The sequence below is a fragment of the Neodiprion pinetum genome, chromosome 3, assembly GCF_021155775.2.
Source record: "Neodiprion pinetum isolate iyNeoPine1 chromosome 3, iyNeoPine1.2, whole genome shotgun sequence".
NCBI lineage: Eukaryota > Metazoa > Arthropoda > Insecta > Hymenoptera > Diprionidae > Neodiprion > Neodiprion pinetum.
In genome coordinates, this window is record NC_060234.1 from 19,155,064 (window position 1) to 19,177,523 (window position 22,460).

General features: G+C 35.0%; 2 protein-coding genes across 4 annotated transcripts; one reads left to right on the forward strand and one right to left on the reverse strand.

Moving 5' to 3' along the window:
* Positions 1–1,591: 1,591 nt before the first annotated feature.
* Positions 1,592–16,891, forward strand: stmA (Protein EFR3 homolog stmA). 3 transcript variants are annotated; one of them, XM_046618338.2, is made up of 16 exons: positions 1,592–1,773; positions 6,756–6,832; positions 8,042–8,157; positions 9,333–9,495; positions 10,033–10,185; positions 10,294–10,400; positions 10,485–10,628; positions 10,718–10,796; positions 10,869–11,004; positions 11,101–11,372; positions 12,177–12,349; positions 12,488–12,848; positions 14,157–14,362; positions 14,477–14,576; positions 14,902–15,060; positions 15,162–16,891. In XM_046618338.2, the coding sequence occupies exons 1-16, from the start codon at positions 1,692–1,694 to the stop codon at positions 15,312–15,314; spliced, it is 2,481 nt and encodes an 826-aa protein (XP_046474294.1). In that variant the 5' UTR covers positions 1,592–1,691; the 3' UTR covers positions 15,315–16,891. The 3 variants fall into 3 exon arrangements, with proteins under 3 accessions (XP_046474294.1, XP_046474296.1, XP_046474295.1); XM_046618340.2 differs by lacking the exon at positions 1,592–1,773 and adding an exon at positions 6,329–6,621; XM_046618339.2 differs by lacking the exon at positions 1,592–1,773 and adding an exon at positions 6,329–6,515.
* Fkbp12 (peptidyl-prolyl cis-trans isomerase Fkbp12) lies at positions 16,038–21,775 on the reverse strand. The gene is made up of 5 exons (XM_046618348.2): positions 21,619–21,775; positions 21,447–21,496; positions 20,543–20,590; positions 18,204–18,390; positions 16,038–17,651 (listed from the first exon to the last, which is right to left on the reverse strand). The coding sequence occupies exons 2-5, from the start codon at positions 21,481–21,483 to the stop codon at positions 17,594–17,596; spliced, it is 330 nt and encodes a 109-aa protein (XP_046474304.1). The 5' UTR covers positions 21,484–21,496; positions 21,619–21,775; the 3' UTR covers positions 16,038–17,593.
* Between the last annotated feature and the right edge of the window lie 685 nt (positions 21,776–22,460).

Sequence of the window (22,460 nt, forward strand, 5' to 3'; positions counted from 1 at the left end):
AAAATACACGTATTTCAGACACATTCTCAGTATATATTTTATTGTAGGTGTACTGATGTTCAAAAATATCCATTACTACGAGGTTTTAGTGGGCATTAGTGTTACTATTTGATAAAAAATTTACATCAGCATACCAGGCAATCTATACGAATCGCTGCTGAAATTCCTCGAGATTGCAGTGTATGATGGTGTGAATTTTTTGTCAGATAGCAACACTGATGCCCACTAAAACCTCATAGCCATGGGTTTTTTTGTAAACATTATTACTCTTACTAAAATAATATATACTGACAATGTGTCCGAAATAAGTGTATTTTAATTGAGAAAATCCATCCTGTTGGCAAGATGGCTTAGTGTTGAGGTAAAAATCAGAAAAAATTAGGCAATTGCTTTTGAATTACTTGAAGTCGATTTAGGGGGTGAGCCGAAAAAAATTCATCAACACCCTAAATCAGGCCCACCCGCGTATATATGAAATATGTATTATATTCTGGTAAAGTAAAGGCGTCGATCTGACGCTTAAAGGAGACCTGCCTCCAGCGTCCGAATGTGTTTCCATAGCGACCGCCATATCTGCGAAATATTCGTAATATGTAATTTCAGCGCGAGCCCCGCATTACATTGATTTATATTCTACACACTGTCACTAAATTATTCAAGACTGAGATATAAATTTATAAAGTAAAGTATAGTCACCAACGCTCTGTAGGAACAGTAAAACACTACGTACTCTAAAAATATGATACCGTAATTACTGTAACAGGTTGCTATGACCCATCATTTGAAATTTGTGAGATTTCGGATCAGAGGGAATTAAAATGAATATGATTGATTGAATTTTATTCGCAAATGGGTTCACACTAATGCTAATATGAGCATTTAAAATTGCGTAACACATTTTAGGTCAGTAAGCTACGGCGACTACATTTGGTTATTTTGCCAAAACGCCCGATGGACAGGCAATCAGAGTGCAGATGTACTCTCAATTGCCGAAATGCAGGCGGATTTAACCGAAATGTACTCCGAATTGCATACGTGCAGGCGGATAATTACATTATTATACCGTGATTTTTTCTAAACACGAAACGATCCTGATTGTGCGCCTGATTCAAGTACCAAAAGTTACAGCTTATGTTTAAATTGAGCACTATATCCCGCCACGGCAATCTCCAACATCATAGATATAATATTTAACGTTTAGCATAGCCATGGCGATATAGAGTGCTATACCTAAATATGAGCTGTAATTCCGATTGCTTGAATCAAGAGCACGGACTGTTCCGCGTTTAGGATAAGTTAAGGTGTAATTTACCCTGTGTACAATTGCCATAAGACATTTCTATAGAATAACTCGATATGAACGTTGTAGCTTAGACAGAATAATAAATAAAAGCAACGCGCCAACGCATAGCTACCAACCCCGAGAGACCGTTGAATACGACCTTGACGAATTCTTATTTCCTACCGTTAGGCGTGACCTCGGTTTCGTATGCTGCGCACAGGAGCCTGAGCACTTCGTGACGTCACAAATCACAGGCTTCAACGGTACGGGAGGGGGTTGGTGAACGCTATGCAGGTTAGTAGAGCAGAGGCGTTGCGACGCTCTACGCCACCCCGAGTGACGTTCATTTCGACACCCTTCTCGCGACAGGCGCGCAAGTCAAATACATATTAATGACGAATTGTTAGTTATGTCACTAGTTAAGTGCTGCTTCGAAGCCGATGCGCCTGGTGTATTCGAACCCGTCATACAGAAGTGCATTGATCCTGGATGTGAGTAACACTGAAAAGCATAACAACAGGCGCAACGGATACGCGTTAATAAATTATCTTATTTTTGGCCCTGCTACTTACTGGATTGGATCTTTAAACGCTTAGAAAATAATTTACAAATTGAGTTCAAGTAAAATTTGTAATTTTGAAATACCAACTCGTTAAACATAAACCACGTAGCAACATCTATTATAAGTGTCGAACGGAAATATATTTAGGCTCTCATTCGGTAATTATTTATGTAATACTTATCTATGTTTGCCATTGGTAAGGTATAAATGAGAAATTTTTTGATTTCGGAAAAACGGTGAATAAACTGCAACGTGGAAATGAGTTTTGTGCAAATCAAAAACATGTCAGTGAGGTATTACATCTTATAATTAAGCCGTAATTTTGACGGTCCATAAAAATATGGACGCATTTTTTTTACGCATGTTGAAAAAATCTATCACTTAGACATCGCTGCAAAGTGATCAATAAAAACTCAATCATATATTTGATTATTTGTGATATTTATTATTATCAATCGTTTACATTCTAAAAATTGGTAACTTTATAACATATTCTTGGCGTATTCCATTGCTTGTTTTAGCTACATTAGTTAAGTATTCTTCTGAGAACACCCACCACTCTTTCCTATCCTCATAATGTTGTTTCAATACACTAATTGTCTGTAATATCGATTATAGAAGACTCTGCATTCTACACCGCTACGTTCGTCTGCCACAGGCTTTGCATGCCTAAACGCATTACTTTTCTTAGCTCCAGCATTTAACAGGATTACAATCATTTGAAAGGGCAATTCACAATTAATAACTGCCCAGTAGAGGGGATGAACGAAGATTTTGGGAAAAACATTCTTCCACCACTGCAATCGTATTGAAAATACTTTGTACTTGAGTTGCACGTGTCTGTGCAAATGTAATTTAAATTTGCTACACCGTTCGATCTATTCTTTGATATTGTGCGCTGTCGCTTCAAGTGTGATAAAAAGCAAAGCGGCTATTATTGTGTAGAGTGTGGAAAGTTCCATTACTCGGAAATTTGGTACGTGGAAATTGCACGCTTCAGGATAGCACTCTCAAAAATCAATATCCCTTATTACGTAAGAGTGAAATTAAATCAAGTCTTCTCAAAAGCTTGTGAACAATTTTTTTAGTCAAAATTCGTCATATCGACAAACCGACTCGATCAGGGATGACTTCCCTTATACCGACAATTGTTACCATTCATGGTTCATTGGTCGGGAATCAGCTCTAAGTCTTAGAAATTTAGTTTCACTTGCGAAGTGTACCAGGTAATACTGTCTACATGTGCCAGTACATATATGTATTAGGGTGGTCCTTATTTGGGGTGTTTTCGAATTTTCCTGCGGACAAGGCGGAAAAAGTTTGCAAATATCTAAGTACTCCTGCCAAGAGCATGAATTTTCCCATGTCATTTCAATGGGAATTCGGACTTACTGCACTATTATTTTCGCCCCCGCCTAAATAGTATTTTGCAAAATATGAAACTTGGCATATGTCTTTCCTATATTCATACATATTCTACAAAAAATTGGGCGATTTACAACGATGAAATTAACAAAGTACCAGCGCATCAAAGTTGTGTCTTAAAGTAAAAAATCACCATTTAACGAAATAAATGGATTAATAAATAATATTAAACAATTACATTCTAATTTAACGAAATAAATGGATTAATAAATAATATTAAACCATTAGATTCTAATTGCTTAATATTATTTATTAACTCATTTATTTCGTTGAATGGTGATTTTTTACTTTAAGACACAACTTTGATGCGCTGGTATTTTGTTAATTTCATCGTTGTAAATCGCCCAATTTTTTCTTAAACAGCATTTTCCTCATTCACATCAGGGGCTTCATTACAAAAATTACCAATGCAAGCATACTTTCCGTGTTCGCTGAAAATGTGACTAGGAATGTGTGAAGAATAACAATTGAACTCTTGTGAATGAGTGTGCAAGAAAGGATGTGTGAGTGCAAGAGTCAGATTAGCATGAGTGGCAAATGAAAGATTGACCAACGAGTCTCATTTCAGGTACCAATAAATGTCAGGTACAATATGTCATTTCCAGTATTTTGTTTACTTTAGTTGACGATTAATTCTCTTCCAGCCTATACCGAATAGCTTTTTTGTAGTGACATCGAATGTTGGTACGCTATCTGATGTCCTGTAATGTAATCGATTGGACCATGGATATTCTCCCCTTTCTCGCAGATTCCTTCGTCTTGCTTTTAACGTTTCTCATATCGCATTGTGTCCACATTCCACTTTCTTTACGTACACATCTTAATTACCACGATACAGATTGTAATCATTTCTCATTTCGTACACGCAGTCGTCACCATCGGCTATTAACACTGATTATATCAGCACCTGTTAATCTACAGGGTACTTCTGTTAATTCTGGATAGACTTCATAGGTGTTGACGAGCTGCCCAGACAAGTATTTTGAGATAAGACACCGATGGTCGGAAATTCGAATTTGGTACCGCGCCCTTGTTCGTAGTTTTTAATGAATCCGATGTGATCACTTTCCACACGATGTTTATTCAGTCATAGATAACAGTACGAAATTCTTGTATGTAGTCGACAAAACAATAAACATGTCAATAAGAGAATAAAAAAAAATAATTTCCGGTGCTTATAAACAGAATTTGAAAGAGTTACGGAAAATAAAACGCCCAAGTATGCATGTGCATATGCACAAATCTCATAATGTCAAATGGTTGTTAGTCTCTGCCTTCTTGTGAATTTGAAATTGGCGCCTGAAGGAGCTGAGTTAGAAAGGGGGAGTTCAACACACGGCTGAGTGAGGCGCCGAGTACCGTGTACTATGAAACGTATAGAAGAAGGGCACTCTCTAATGGCCGGCGCGTTCAAAATTTGGTCAAACTGTAGATGCGAATAAGGGTACATAACATATCCGACGTGGCACTGATTGATACTGAGTTGACAGTAGGTCTAGGAACAGTGTGGCCTAAGCGCGTACCCCGTACTGATTGACGTCGCCATTTTTAGAAAAACGATCCCGCGAATTTCAAAATATTAGACAAATTACATACCAGCTTCAGAACGGTTCAGGTTGTGATACTTGAAACTCACCCGGAAACTCGCAGAACCAAACTTAGTTTTTTTTTTTAGTATTTTTTTTTAAATTAATTTATTTCTGATAAACATTTATTCAATTTCACTGTGTCGACTGTTTTATAATATTTTTTATTATTGAGATTTACACCAACATAAGTTTCTATACACGTAAATAATCGTATATTTATAGTTTACATTTTTTATCACAATTTTACACAATTTTATTTCTATACATTTTCCTACAATGTACGCAAATTTTTATTGTTTCGTCATATTTTTACATTCATATATTACTATCTTTGGATCTACTTTGTCGTTTATACGTTTATCTAATACAGTTTACTAAACATAATCTCTTGAAATTTTGCAAGAAAATTTACAGTATGTATACCTGTTATTCAATATTTATCATATATTTAATACAATTTTACCCGTAAGTGCAAAAAAATAAGGCTCTCGATTGATTTAAAAAAAACTTTATTAAGAAACATTCGCATAAAGATGGTTTCATATGTTACGGAATTGATTCCGCCCGAACGTAGCGCCTAGGGCGATAATTGAATGTGTAAGTGGATACACGTTTCGAAATTATTGCTGTACGCTTTTTGTTATTACTTTAATTTGATTGTATAATGTTTATTTTTCATCAGAAGAGCGATGCGCTATTAGTAATGTAAGGTATGAATTCCGCATCATGTGTAACCATCAAAACCTCAGTCAACGCCAAAAGTGATATTTTTCAATTTTGAATTCTGGGGTTTGTATTTCCTCAATATGGCGTCTGCGACACTGTTCCTAGATCCACGGTCTTATATACAGGTCTGGAAACTCGCTCAAAATTTCAATGGTGGGACTGTCCTCTTATTGAAGCACCGGCCGTTTCGCCTAGTGACCACGAGTGTCGCTGCTATCGAAGGATTCAGGCTGTGTGAGAGAGACGGAAACAGGTTTCAAAACCACGGACCACGGTCTTACATACAGGTCTTGCGACTCTGAGTTTCGACGTGGGCCTCTTAACGTGTCAAGCCGCTAGCGTCGCTGCGATCGAGGGATGCCCGGTGCGACAAGGATGACGATAGTCGCGCTCGCGCGTCACATGGGCGTGGAATCCTAACGTCAAAGGCTTATTCAAACATTGTAGGTTATGTTGATGCATCCCTCGATCGCAGCTCCATCTGGATTTTTCTTCAACAGAGGAGCCACTCTCTACCATTGGAATTCTATTGAGTCGCAAGACCTGCATGTAAGACCGTGCCACGGACAGTCAGCAAACTGTTTCCATCTCTCTCGCACAGTCTGAATCCCTCTATCGCAGCGACACTCGTGGTCACTGGGCGAAACGGCCGGTGCTTCAATAAGAGGACATACCCCCACCACCAGTGTTTCCAGACCTGCATGTAAGACCGTGTCTAGATCCACTGTACCACAAAGTCATATTATTACTTCGTGCACTGTACTATGCAAAAATGGCAAAAATGCATCAGCGCCTTACGGCAGCGTTTCCTATGTGTTAATGTGTGTGTGTATGTACTGAATCGCGACTCCCCACCACTCCTCGATTACCTAAGGACGTCGGCACTTCGAGCTATCGAAATCTGTAGTCGATTGAAAAGCGATGAGCCTCTGTAAGTGCAGAAGAATGAAAGGGCCTTTTAAATTCCGAAAATAGATGTAATCCCGATTAAAATATAACAAAAGATTGTCGCCATTCCGGAGTGGGTGACATGCTGGGTAATAGATGCACAGTTGCTATCTCTGAAGTATTTCTGTAAAAAAATATCGCGAGATATACGTACGCGTTGCGTGTGTCATCTATACCGAGCTATCTATTGACCTGCCTCTTATATCTGTTTACCAATTTCCAGGCTGCTGTTGGTGTTGCTCGGCCCTACGCCCAAGGTACAAAAGACTCGTGGATAACATTTTCCCAGTCAATCCTCAGGTGAGAATCTTATTTCACCCTCGATCAGTCTAAAGGCAATAAGTCTTCTCATAACAGATATGTGCATGCGTAAGTCACTCATGCTTAGAATGTCACAATAGCGACAATGAGTAATAATACAGTGTTAAGTAACAACCGCATAAAATAAAATCCGAGTCACTCCTTAATTTATTCATTTTTTCTCTCGTGCTAAAACGAGGTATTTGTCTTCTTTCCATCTATCCACATGTCTTTTAATCACACCCTTATGGCGTATGATCATATTAATCACATCTATATTGTCATTGGCTTAGCGAAAGTATCTATAATTATCCTTTGCATGAGCTGTGGGAAGGCTTAACTTCATAGAGCTTGACTAAACTGTTCAGGAAAACACATGATTGAAGTTAGAAATGTTGACGTCAAAAAAACTTTCGAATCGAAAAAAAAATTACTTATTATTCTGCAATTTTATAATGAAGTCAAGGGAGTTCAGTTTGCTCAAAATGAGTAAAATTTGCTTTCTAATGATTTTTTGTTTCCAGTCAATCATAAAGTTGCAAAATAATCGTTATTTCTACAAATGTATCGTTACATTATGTGAACGTTACAAACTTCAACTTCATAGTAAATCTTGATTATTTTCCAACTTTCTCAAACAAACCCAACTGTCTCTTACAAAAATTTCCAAACATCTGAATTGTATTATGCAATTTATGCCCTTTTACGTTATTTAATTCCTGAATCTGATATCAAATTTGATAAAACTAGAACCTACAGAATGATTTTGCTTTATTTGATGGAGGAGAAGTGAATCAAAGCTGATGAAGCAAAGCTTTTTTTGATGACTGAGAATCATCTATGGTTTTTGAAAACGGAATTCAAATAATCATGGATATTTCTTCCTTGATGTTCTCGCATAACACTTACATCCTTCTAACTTTTGTTTTCAAACAATTTTAAATGTATTCTATAGCATTGAAAAATGACTGTTTTTTTTGTCATTGGTATGGTTCACTGTTTGTCAATCAGTGGACAATTTTCTAAAAATACCACACCATACCACAGTCCAATGCCAAAAATATCTGTTCGAGACAGCCTTTTGGGTTTACGTAATTTAAGTTCAAATAGGACAATATAGATGCTGATAATAAAAAATAATTTATTTTGCTAAGGAACAATCTTAACAAAAGTTGATGATGACGACGTTTTTGTTTTTTCCTTGAGCAGGATGGCTTGGTCAAAAACAATATGGAAAAGCTAACATTTTACTCCTTGAGCAGTCCTGAAAAATTGGACCGAATTGGGGAATACTTGTTTCAGCGTGCTTCCAGAGATATTTACCGGTAAGTAAAACTTACTAGGTAAGATTAGACTCCTGTTCTCCAAAACCCTCCAAAGTCCCCATAGTATCCTTCGAGTTACAGAGTACTTGAAGTAATCAGACGATATCATGAAATTCAAAACTTACCATGAAAGTCTCTCAAATTTTTGCACATTCTGTCACGTTGTGAAGTCGTTAAGGAGATTTGTCAATCGTAAATTAATATTTTCTCTGTAATCTTATTACGAGTTAATCATACATTAATCATTTATTAAATTTGTACATTGTTAAGCTACAGTGATTCTCCAGAAAATGCAAGAAATATGCAGAATTATAAACAAGAGCTCAAAATAATGATTCTTCATCTAAAAACACTTTACATCAGCGAAAATGGGGTATATTGATTCAATTTCACATACAACGTACAACGATTCAATTTATTTAAAAATCAATACTCTACAATCTCAGTTCAACCATGTTTTTCATCACACTAGTATCATTACAGAATTTTTCACGATTCCATCGACATTGACTTTGATCATCAAATTAAATAACAATATTCAATTTACTATTGAAACAACAAAGCTTAAAAATAAATTGATTTGATTAATACTTTATGTACGACCACACTGTAACCGATGTAATAAAAACTATTAATTTTTGATTCACCAACCTCCTCAATAAAATCATACGAATATCCTGAATCTTACTTGTGTACTGAAAGTTTTTCTATTTTTCGAAAATCTGAAGTATTTCCATATTTCAAATTTGTTTGCTTATTAGGTACTATAAACCAGTAACATAATTTACTGTTGCAAGAGATTTCTATAATCATCCAGGTTGCACCAAAGTAGGTTGTAAAAATTAGCGCCACTTGCACATGCAACTAGTTTATTCCAAATCTTTTTCCTATCTGGGTAGAGTCGACTGAGTGTGAGATTTCCCTCATATACTACCAGATAACGTTAAATTTAGATCACCTTGAGAAATCCAATCCGACTTTGAATCTGAATCTCTTTTTCTTTACATGTATAGATGTACCACATTTTGTTCTGCCTCATTTAGAAGAAATTTTAACTATTTGAAATCAGGTTTACAGTAATGAAATTCGACCAATATTCTTGATCTCATCTAACAATAAAACGACATAATTTATCAACACCAATGAACAGTGCATGATTTTTACTTATTATACAGACGGCGCAATGGATTTGTCATCATTGCTATGGAGGCGATGGACCAGCTTCTGGTTGCTTGTCATGCTCAGACTTTAAACCTGTTTGTGGAAAGTTTTTTGAAGATGGTCCAGAAGCTGCTAGAATCGTCAGAACCTCAACTACAAATATTGGCTACACAATCCGTAAGTGGTTAGATCTGTTCTAGATGTGTCAATGTATTGTGTTGCACTCGTAACAAGGATGTGGCCTCGAACATTGCAATGTCACAATCAAAATATTTCCGTTTTTCAAAGAAACTATATTTGAGCTAATACTCAACTGAATAACATACACAATAAATCAACAAAACAAATCAACCAAGATTTGAATTGTTTGTTACTTTTTCTACAATTGAAAATTTCTCTCCGATCAATTTCATTTCACTGATTGAAACTTCTAGTACTCTTACATTGTGGTTTCGGAAAGTATATCTATGCAATTATTTATATCAAGACCACATTCTTGTTAATTTTGTATTGAAAAATATATTGTACGCAAAAGTAGACACAACAGTGATAATTGTTTGGGATTTTTGATGCTGCATCCTGTGTGCATCTGATTGTTTGCACGCAAATCTTGGGGTTGGCTTCTCTAACTTTTGCTAAATTGTGCGTAGATATATTAGCGGAACATATACTATGTGATTTAATGCAGTTGAGCAAAATGCTTCGTTCTCCTAGTTTGTCAGGTTTGCCAACATCGAAGAGGATACGCCGTCTTATCACACACGTTACGATTTCTTTGTATCAAAGTTCTCTGCAATGTGCCACTCCAATCACAACGACTTGGCAATTCGCAAACAAATACGCCTTGCCGGGATACAGGGGCTGCAGGTAAGAATGTAAAAAAAATTGTTTTAATTCATCGGACAGTCAGTTTCGTATTTTTTCTTTTTCCAAAAAATCGACATCCAGGATATCACGATGAATTTTTTTTCACAGGGCGTAGTAAGAAAAACACTATCTGATGATTTAGTAGAAAATATTTGGGAACCTGTACATATGGATAAAATTGTTCCTTCACTGCTGTACAATATGCAAAATTCTAGGTAAGTAGCAGTGTGATGTATAAAAATTGACTAAAATCGTAAATGCTGATTACCTCCAATTTTAATGAACTACATGTCAAATAGATATTTTGAGAAAGAGAATGCCACCCCAGAAAGTCCAGCTGAAGAGAGATCAGATCCGCCACAGTTTGCAGAAAGTTGCATGCGTGAATTAGTTGGACGTGCTTCCTTTGGACATATACGCTGCGTAATTAGACCAGTGTTAAGGTAATTCTTACTATATATGTAATTCTTCACTGCAAACATAAATTTGTCGATTATAATTAAAGTGTTGAATCCAATCATTTCTTGTACAGGCATTTGGATTTGCATCAACTCTGGGTTCCCAACTGTTTCGCAATCCACACCTTCCGTATCATCATGTTTTCCATTCAGGTAAGTCTCTTCCATTAGACCAGAAATTTTTTATTCCAAATCACATTGCTATTATCTGATATCATTTTTCAGTCGCAATATTCCTACACAGTCGTTGAAGCTTTAATGACTCATCTTGACGAGAATTCTAAGTCTACTCCAAAAATACGAACGAGTATCGCTGATACTTTATCGAAGATTATTTCGATCGCTGCCGGGGAGAGTGTTGGTAAGAAAATTAATGGAATTCAAGCACACAGTATGAGCGTGTTTGTGAAGATAAAAGACACTTAACAATCAGTGTAAATTATTTGAAAAATCTTAGGTCCATCTGTATTGGAAATTATAAATTCCCTGTTATCGCACCTTCGTGTAAGTGTAACAAGAAACCTGCCATCAAGTAATGACGAACAACTCTACCAAGAAGCACTGATCAATGCATTAGGAGAATTTGCAAATCATCTTCCTGATTACCAGAAAATTGAAATAATGATGTTTATCATGAGCAAAGTTCCCTACAGCGAACCTGACAGTACAGCTTCAGTGGGAAAGGGAGACGTTTTACTTCAGAGCATTCTTTTGAAATCACTACTCAAGGTAAGATGATAGTTTATCCATTAGGGGGATACATACAAGTAGGGAACTGAAAAAAATAGGTATGAAAAGTGAGTAAATTTTATGAATTTATATCTACAACCAAATATCCAATTCAATTGGGATTAGTTTTATTTAAAAGTATGTAGATTAAGCTTCATTCACATGTTTTCGTTATTAGAATCAATTAATAGGAAGCATTTTTATTAGCAATAACATGAATCATTTCACTCGGTGACACATTTTGTGGCTCTCACGGTATCTCATGAATGGCTCAACTAATTCACTTTAAATTTGGAGACAGCACTGTTGGATATTTTATATTTTTTGCTGTGATCTGAAAGTTTTTCGTTCTTCTTTCACAAAAATAGTGACCGTTTGAAATTGTAATTCGATTTTTGCCAAAAATTCATAACTTTTTAAATTTAATCAACTACAAAAATACGCTTATTAAAACTAATGAGTGAGATTGTCTAAGAATCTATCTCCAAATTTGAATTACAGAGCCATTTTCGATATTTTGTGGGAACCACAAAACATATCGGGAGCAAAATCTTTAACGTTATTATCAATAGTAACGCTTCACATTAATTGATTCAAGTCTAAAAAAAATGTTAGCAAAGCTCGTCAACATATTCTTGAATCAAACAAGCCCCGATCAAATAGCATTATTAGTTGACAAAATATCAATTCGCAAGATAGACCCACTTCTTCAGCCATCTTCTCATAGATACTACATTTAAGGAATGAAAGTCTGCGCTGTGCAGCGTCTTGAACTACAGTTTTTTAAACCCACTTTACTTTCAGGTCGGCACAAAGTACCAAACAATTCATTTGAATACAACATTTCCAATAAGTTTCTTGGAACCCCTGCTACGCATGTCATTGGCACCGGATCCTGAAATGAGATTGCTGGTGCAAAAAATTCTGCACACTCTGATCGACAGGCATCGCAACATTGACAAGTTAGCGACACCCACGTAAGTTGTACATACTTGTTCATTTTCATACATGAAGCTCCATCTAAAATACTATTCTACGTGGATTTATCAATAAATTGTAAGCAATAGTTGAATTTATATATACACCGCCACTTCACTAAAATTAAATTCTTTCAGCGTCAACATAGGAAATCTGGAACTTGTCATTGAAAAATCTTCACGACCTGATGTAATCTTCGTTCGGAAGCACGGCCCAGAAATTTATCAGGCTTTATATGAATCATTAGAACTACCAAGCAATACAGTTGAAAATATCGAAGCTGTGTACACAACACTCGCTTTACTTGCTGTCGAACTCGCAACTGAAGAAACCGTTTTGGAATTACTACGACTTGTACTGAGCCTGCAAGACTTGGCTCTCACTAGTGGACAAATTAGTAATTCTCTTAAATTCAATCTACATGCAGTTGTGATGTCCCTCTTGGTTCTCATTTCGTACGTGTGCAATATAACGTCCCTCATGGATTATGCGAGTAAGGTAAAGTTTAATTTTCATCCTGTTCAAAATATTTCCAATACCATATTCATTCTCACAGAAATCTGATTCAGAAGAAGAATATTAATGATTGTAACACTTCCGTAAGTCTTCGTTTTTTCTTTGTAAGTTCACAGAAATCTATTTTTAAGAGTCGTCTTTCTTCAATTTCACTATTTTTGCATCAATCTGATTTTCAATAATCTTGCCCAGTTTTTTAAACTGCCAGTTTGTAGTAGTAGTTGAGAAGAGTTTTTTTTTTTATTTTTTCAGATCTTCAAATTTGAACTTTTGAAAATGCTGTGTCCTTTTCAAGTAACTCTACCTTGAAAATCATAACTCACAGGAAAAAATGTTGGGTTGAAAATTTGTAGTTCTTAATTGACTTTTACACTGATTTCTTCTCATGTTTTTAACTGCCTTGAAAAGGGGATTTTTGTCCGAAAAACATTAACATTATTTTTTTCTGCAAAAGTGAGAAACGAATCAAAATTGTTTAATCATATGGAATATGAAACAATTCAAAGTGTACCTCTTGCTAACTTCTTCCAGGAAAATTTGTGTGGTGTAAGTGGCAATAGAAAATGATTGATAGTTGGCTAACATAAAAATGTTTTTGGCAAGACAGTAGTTGGCTCCAATATACAGAGTGAATCTTCGTCACAATAATAGTGAGCGATTATTGATAGAGTACTCTAATCTCTAAATCCGTTCACGTCCACGTGTAATAGCACACATCGAAAAATTCGGTCTGTAATCACATACTATTATTGTGATGCGACGAAGTATGAATACAAGAATGCGAAGCTTCAGCCAACTGCAGTTCCTTCCTCACCCAACCCCGAAGTACATTCACCCTGTATAATTTTGCAGGATCATTATTTTTTTTACTCTGGAACTAAACTTTGTAACACTGTGGAGACTTTTTTCTTTTAAATATACACATATATCCAAAACATTTGTGTATTCTACAGCAGAGCATTAAGTGTTAGAAGAGGAAAGTTTCGTTTTAGTATTTCAACGAAAAATCATTTTTCAAGTTTGATAGCATATTTTTTTTCCCCATAGGAAAGTTGATTGAAAACTACAACTTTTTCGTCACTGATATTTTTTCATTGCAACCGTCATTTTTCCAGTGTGCATTTACTTAAAGAAATGGACCTTCTTCTAACTAATTGTATTAAATTATTTAAATGGAGTTTTTTCAACTAGTGCTATGAACTGGCAAGACTTCAAAAAGTTTCATGTGCTCGGTGAAAAAAGTGGTCGAGACTGCAAATAATGCTTGAAATTTGAAACGATCTTTTGCAGTTGGTTGAAGCACGTGAGAAAGAAGCTGTGCATCTTTTGCCTGAGCTCAAATCCCGTTACGATGGTGAATCTCAACTTTCAACGCGACTGCCACCCTCAGTTATCATCGATCAAGCTGTTGTAAGCGAATGTCTGAAGGGAGCAGGCTTAGACACTGGAAAGTTACAGCAAGGACCGGGATACAGCAGTAGCTCTCTTCAGCATAGGTAACCTATGTTATGTTACCCAAAATTTCTAATTATTGTTTTCGAATGACTTCTGATCCTTATCTTGTCGAAGTCTGAACCCCATGTTTTTGAATTAATAACTATTTTTCGTAGACATTCATGGGTAGACAGCACTGGCCGAAGCTCAATGGCTGATATAAATGCTGGTGGAGCGGAACTCGATAGCGCTGGTTCATCTCCTGGTGTGCAAAAGGTACAGCTATCATTTCGACCCCATATACTATTGAAAGTCGTGACACATCGTTATTAATCCCGAATCAATAGATTCTAAAACTCTGGGCTATAGAAAACCAATCCAGCTGGGAGAGTTCCAAAATTCTAAATCATGAAAATCATAACGATGTATCTACCTACACCCTGCTCAGTTCCACCAGTGACCATCCCTTCGCTGAAATAGATCCTGTTAGTTTAATTTCCCATAGAGTCGTTTCTTTTGTACAATATACTTTCAATTTACTATTACTGCTGAGTTGCGCCAATGCATTAGTAACTCAAAGTTGCCTCATCGTGATTTCTAGAAATTGCCTGGCGAAGAATTAACGTTTGAAAGCATGAAGAGAATTCTAACAGAGAGCGGAGAAACTCGTAGAGAAGCTGAAGAAGAAAGGCGTCTGCAACTTTCGCAGCTTTTCAGAACTGCTCCTTTTCAGGATCTAGTTGTCAAGACACAACCAAAGGTGAGTAATCAATGGCGCTTGAAAGAGACTTCCACTTCTTATTACCTATCATGATAATTGATCATTAATGTCAACGATCTTACACGTTTCTCATGTTTCAGCATGACATGCTGCAAAATAAGTTATCAGAAATATTTAATACGCTCACAGTTGAGCCAAGAAACCCAATTCAACCAGGAATCCCGCCAGCTGATGCAAAGCCAAGTCAAACACCGGCATATGAAGTTCATTTTCCAGAATTATTTGTTTACTGATTTGATTATCGTTCAGAGATTTAAAATACTGGGGTTTGTTTTATTTGTTTTTAATTAATTCAACTTTCTCCATTTCTAATAATATTACAATTCCTGTACGCTTTAAAATCGTACAAAGTCATTTGTTGCACCGTATCGATTTAATTATTTCATCAACTTTTCGTTACCTTTAGTTCTAATTCTTGACTGCAATCAATTTTTTTTAATGACCATACATCCAATTGATACAATCCCTAATTAGTTGAAGTACGGTCGTTTTCATGCGGCGGCTTTATAATTTATACACATATACCTATTTAATCCATACAATAATTTGCTCACAAGCGAATAAAGATTACTGCACTCCATTATCTATGTTATTGGAATATGGAAATAAAATATTTCATTGACAACAATAACATTAGATAGCTATGTAAGCCGAGAAATGAAATACATTAATTTACCATTTAGTTACGATATTATAATTACTTAAGAGAACAATTAGTTTGAATTTTGTTTTTGTAAAAAATTTCGACTTTTTTAAAAGTATTTTTACATAATGTTTCTAATATTTCTAAGGAATTTTTCCAATCAATCGATGAATTTGAAAAGGGGAAAAGGGGCAATAATTTAAATGATTAAAATAATGTTTAGAGTTTACTGGTATCTGGCTAGTTGTGTAATTTTTAGTACAACTTTAAGTTATTAATTCAAATGATTTCGAAAACAATTTTTCCAGACAAATTTCCTGAATGTCAAGATATTTTCCTATGGTGATCAAACTCGATTATTTCTAAAAACGAGATATTGAATATACTAATTACACTTAATACGAATCGTTAGATAATAGATCGAATACTAATTATCGTTAAGAATTACAGTTCATTTGGACGCGTTCACAACTGTAGAACACAAAATACTTGATGATACTCTAAAGTTGCGTGTGTATGTACATACCTATTCAATGACTAATAACAGCCAATACTGCATTGAATAGAACACATTAAATTAAATACATTTTCAGTAGTCGCTTACATACACAAACTTTAACACTCAAATGTAGTTTGAAATAACCAAAACTTGAGCAATATGGGAGCTGTAGCATACTATAACGTAAAAGAGATGCATATTGGAACTTATGCCACATCATCAACATAAAAAGCAGTTATAAAACATTAGTTCTAAAAAATATCACCGCTTGTTACTTGCAAAATTAAAATAATGTATATTTGATGTTTTTTAGTTACGGTACATGGATAATATCAAATCAAAAGGCATGTAACTCGTTTCTGTTAACTCTCTTTGGCAAGGCGGAAAGTGTGTCAATTACTTAAATGCTATTACTTCACCGGAACTTTTTATGACAGATTACCGATTTTGATAAATCCCTGACTATGTGAGTAAATTGCATTAAAAGACCATTTCCTTGACAACTCCTTCTAATTCTGCATCGCAGTATCACTAAAAAATTCTGTGAGAACCCAAAGATTTTCTCGCCAAGTTGTAGGTAAATAGATATTGCTATGCGTAAAATGTATATTCATCGAATTGTTATTTAATTTAATTGATATTAACCAATAAAAATGAACGTGTAAGAATTCCTGATTGTTTAGCGTTTATTGTAACGGAGTGTAATACATAATAAAAATTAAGATTCATTTTCTAGTGAAGGTGCAGATGAAATTCAGTTTCCTTTTCAGTTGAACATAGCAGATTGTTTATTGAATTTGATCACATAAATTATGTCTATTGCATATTACATATGGTAAATATCATCCATATTTAAATAATTTGTACAAAAAATTCAGACAGTAGATATCCTGAAATAATCAAATGAAACGAGCACAGTTTGTGTTTTATTATATCGTGAAAAATAGTATGAGTTGAACACAGTGAATTGACACAAATTATTTCTCACCACGATCACAAATACGAATAAGAAATTTTGGATTTAAATGCCACCTGGTTTGAAAGTGGAACAACTTTGAGTGCGAAACTCAAATATATACGTAATAATGTATACACGTGTACGATCAAGGTAGATTTCAGGCGCGTAATAGTTTCATTAGATACCATTTGACAAAATTTATACTTATACATAGATATATGCATATGCAGTCGTAGCTAACAAGTCATTGAATTAAGTTTGATAAAACGATTATAGAAGTGAAGTGGATGGATATTATCTAACTAATTGTCATAATTCAAAATGCTATTTTAAGACAAAGTTTGGAACATTCTTCAACGTTGTTTCTGTGCGCCAGGATGAAATCTGATGTGTTTGGTTGTAAATTCATTCTTCATGGCTCTACCTTCAGCAGCTCCACGTCGAATATGAGTGTCGCATTTGGCGGAATAGTGTGCTTTTGTCAAGGTTCGTAATCATGATCAATATTTAAAATTTAATCAACAGGGGAGTAAAAAAAAAATATACCGTACATTAGTATTCGAAATGGAAGTGAAAGAAACTTTACATGTACATACGATTATCTCCCTGAAAAAACATTATTCTATCTTTCAGCCCTGAACATTGGTTCCTGTTTCATTAGATATCGAATGGTCTAAAGTAAGTGTACCAAGAAATTTTCGAATACATCAAAAAATCAACTCGCCATTTGCCATTCCAACGAAACCTTGTATGATGTGCCGTTTTTGTTGCCTGCATCACATGGCAGGAATGAAACGTCATAGATTTACAGAAGGAAACCACAGCTCTGATACTTCAGAGAAAAAATCATGACTAGCAATAGTTATTCCAGCAAAGAACTAGTATGTTGATTAAAACATCTGTATAAACTTTTTTGAATTATGAGCAAGGAAAAGCTTATTCGAGGGGTGAGAGATCAGAATAAAATCAATCGAATTTTATAAAAGACTTGAATTGTGACAATATATCATATTAAAGGATATACGCCAGGGTGCCCTCGGGAACCGTAGGCAAAATCAGGTGAACAAGTAAGTCTAGCGCGTTCTCCGATACACATCTGGGCTACTCCTTGGTCCCATCCTTTGATCACTTCACCCTTACCAATCTTGAACTTGAAGGGAATTCCACGGTCTCTGCTCGAATCAAACTTCTTCCCAGAGGTAAGAGTACCTGATACAAAGGTAAACGTATGTTGTGAAAAAAAATCCTCACAAATTCCGCGGTTTTCTAGTTTGCCATAAAAATGTAGAGTTGGATAATATTTTTGGATCAATTCTGCTAGTTTATTGTGGGAATTTATACATATACATACATATATATATATATATTTGTTTCTCTAATACCATATTATAAGGTTGAACTTCATAATTCTGATCTAACGGTGCATTTTTCCAAAAACTCGTTATTCTGCAACCTTAGTATTCTCTAAAATTCAGTAGACTATAATGAAGGAAAACATTCATATTTTTAAAACTCGCGTTTTTTTTTTTTTTTTTGGCAAATTTATTCCATCTGTACGAAATTGAATATTAAGTAACTAAAACTTTTATGCAACACTATTTTGCAAAACTAAGGTCAAGCTTAACAGGGTTGTTTGTTAATTTTTATGCTACCAGGGGTTTAAACGCTTTCAAATTGATAAAAAAATTTCCTGAATATTTGAGTTCTCCATATCAACTCTAAAAAAGTCCTCTTTGTAATCGAACTGTCTTATAAAAATCACGTGGGAAAAACTTTTTGCGCTTTGAAATTTTATAAGTCATTGACGAATATACTGACAATAATGGAAAATATGTATTTTGGTAAAGTATTGAACGCTCTATAAAAAAGCTTTGATGCATAAGATTCGTAAATAAAAGCGTTCATATATTAATTAACGTTCAAAGTTTAATTTATGTAATATTATCATTCTGTCAAGTGTAGCTACTATGTAAACAACTATATCATAAAATATATTACAATATTCGTCAATGACTTGTAAAATTTCACAAAGCAAAAAAAGCTTTTCCCATGTTATTTCCATAAGATAATTCGATCACAACAGAGATTATCTTTGAGTTTATACAGAGGGCTCAAATTTTCAGAAAATTTCTTTTTATAAATTTGAAAGCATTTTAGCCCCTGGGAACATAAGAATTCAAAAACAACCTTATTAAGGATCACCCTTATAGTATACGCATCTTTCTTTACCCATGTTAACAAAGAAGGGCATTGGAGTGTGTAACAGGTCACTTTTACATTCTAGTAAATACAAGTACTCTTTTTTACACTATGCTTAAAATTTTATTTGCCTTGCATATTTGAAATATATATCTTCAGCTTGCGCATGAGCTCATCTACGTCTCATATTGCAAACATTTACACTCAGCGTAAAAAAATCTACTTTTTTTTCCTTAGTGCACAATTTACTGTTACTATCTGAATACCTCTTAATCTTTGTGAAAAATTTTCAGACAGTATTGAGAAAATGTAAAAAAATCACAATATCGGAACCGTAATATAAAATTTGAAACAAAATACGTATAATTTGCTTCTCTTCCACAATTACTCCATGTGGTAAATTCAGAAAAGTGATAGCACCAAAATACACTGTTTCAGCTACTCAACTATATTTCACTTTGTTCAATGCAGGTTTAGTTACGAAACTCATTTAGAAGTATTAATAAGCACAAATATTTCATTCCATTAATGAAACTAACAAATGGATCACGCTTCAAATAATTTCAATTTTAGTAACATCGCAGACATAAAGAAATCTTGCATAGGATTTAAATAAATTGCAAATATATTAACGAAGACAAAAACGTGGAATTATGCACAAAATGGTGAAGTTTTTAAAAACAATATATAGTTTGCCAGAAAACTTTTTGGGAAGTCCTTTCAATAATCAGGTTGAAGTTTGTAACCTTGATGCAACAAAATGTGCACACAAAATTCGGTTACTTGAACTATTCGAGATTTAGACAACAAACAAAAATATAAAGAATAAAACTAAATGATTATTTAAATAACGCCTTATATGTTCAAATTTTTTTGTAAACTTGTACGCCTTCTAACAATAATTTCACTGTACTGACTGTACTTCTTTTCATGCACTGTATTTATTACATTAAGGTTACGAAGTTCAACCTCATTTGATGCTTCCATAATTATTCACTGCGATATCAATTCGTGGACTTTTGCAAAACTATTTTGCTGTATACTTCAATAAAATATAAAGAAAAAAATAATTTTACCCAAACAGTACATACGCGTATTGTGAATAGTGTATACGAATATAAAAAAATATATAAAATATAAGTATACGTGTAATAATACTGACCTGTATAGTGGACCACAACAGTTTGTCCGGTTTTAGGGTAGGTCGAGCCTAAATAGAAGAAAAAAGTACATGGGCATTACAGAATATTGAAATCAACAGTCTCGTGAATTGTACATGACAGTGTAGAGCTGATACTTTACTTTGAAAGTATAATTGAAATTGTGACGTATGAGAGAAAATGAATAATGTACATTGTTGGCCAGAAGTAAAAGTAAACCTCGCTTTGCACATCTTAAGGGAAGAATAAATTCCACCAAAAAAATTATTTGAGTTCAATCGGCAGATTTATATGAACAAAATACATTTTATCATGTGTAAAAAATCGATCCACCTGCAAATTCGATAATCGAAAAAAAAATTATAATACAATGTAGGATAGAATGAACACCAAACGGAACTCAGAAGCATGACAAGGAAGATTTTCATTCCTGTATTCAACCACCACACCAATTATGGAGATGGTCGTATTTTTACGGGATTTTTTAAATACAGCAACAAAATTGTGCCTGAAAAAATACTGTGGTGTCAAAGCATGTGCGTGCAAGGCATCATGAAGGGAAAAAGGGAAACAAATTAATTATGGGAAAATCGAGGTATTCTAGAAACAGAAATATTAATTTCCCTTTTATTTCTTATACGTATAGCCTCTGAATTCAGTGATATATCGGAGGATATCGTCATCACACACATGCGCGGTTAGTTTTCAACTTCTATTATCCACGTCAAATTTGCAACGATACGCGAACTGGTTATAATGCTTGGTCTGTTCGGATGCTCGAAAGTATTTGCGCAATAGACGAGTGGAGAAGAACGCAGAAAAATGAATGAGTAAACAAAGAAATGAGAAACACTTGCTGAATTTAGAATAACCGTTGGAAAATAAAATGAACGTGAATATAATTACCGTCTCCAGGTGAAAGAACTTCAACATCCACGCCCATAATTGCTTATTTTCTGTGGGAAATATGTGTATTTATTAACTGCGAAAGTTATAAATCTCAAAAGAAAAACAATATCAGATTCTGATGATTATCGGATTTGTGGGAAATCCTATTAAAGCCAACAAGCTACCTTACCTCGTGCTCTGACGACCGATGCGAACCGAAATGCCGTTCACCGAACAATCTGGTTTCCTACTATTCCTAGGCTTATACGCTGGTCGGACCCGTTGACTCACGGGCCTATACGCTGAACCGCTGCTTTTGAGAGAGGCCTTAGCCTCTCATTGGCCCTCTTAGAGCGTATACTAGTGGAGGTAACCTCGCGTGACAGAAAGTGACGCGGAAGAGTGAGATAGAGCAGTTGTGCCATGTATGAATGTACAACCTGTCTTTCTCGCTCTGCAACCTGGTTGGCCGATACGTTTCCTCTCAGTCAATCAAATACAGAGTGAGAGAGACGGAGTATGCGGGGTAACCCGGAGATATATATTTCGCTCTCTCATCACTACGGCCATGGTTTTCGCATGGTCGACGGCAAAGGTAGAGCTACCACCAGTAGTACATGTTCAAAGTTGGCTCCTCAGGAGAAGTTCTATCAATGGCCTCACAAATCACCACGTATGCAGAGATATGGCTATATTCACATATTTTGATATTCTACAATGCAAAATTTGAATTAACAACGATTATTCTATGATAAATATGCAAACCACTGTGTGATTGAGTAAAGTGTAAATTAGATCTTTAGTAATGATCTATTCAAAAACTGTACAGTAATAATTAATAATGCCTTTCACTTCCGGCTACCTTGTTTTCGGTTCGAAACAAAATGCAAGTTCGATTCTGTATGAATTATGTGACAGTGATTCGTGGTGTAGCTAACGTATGGTGGGTGAAGATCAAGATCTTACATACAGGTCTTGCAACGACGCCAATTTCTACAGAGCGGCGTGGTTCTCTTGTTGTCCGTGTTTTAA

Bases quoted from the DNA above. Each gene is read 5' to 3' on its own strand.
- stmA (XM_046618338.2), top strand. From the start codon at position 1,692: ATGTCACTAGTTAAGTGCTGCTTCGAAGCCGATGCGCCTGGTGTATTC. The intron at 11,373-12,176 runs GTAAGATGATAG...CTTTACTTTCAG, and splicing joins TTTTGAAATCACTACTCAAG to GTCGGCACAAAGTACCAAAC. The intron at 14,577-14,901 runs GTACAGCTATCA...CGTGATTTCTAG, and splicing joins CATCTCCTGGTGTGCAAAAG to AAATTGCCTGGCGAAGAATT.
- Fkbp12 (XM_046618348.2), bottom strand. From the start codon at position 21,483: ATGGGCGTGGATGTTGAAGTTCTTTCACCTGGAGACG. The intron at 20,591-21,446 runs GTAATTATATTC...TCTTCTATTTAG, and splicing joins AGTTCTTTCACCTGGAGACG to GCTCGACCTACCCTAAAACC. The intron at 18,391-20,542 runs GTCAGTATTATT...CCTTTGTATCAG, and splicing joins TGTTGTGGTCCACTATACAG to GTACTCTTACCTCTGGGAAG.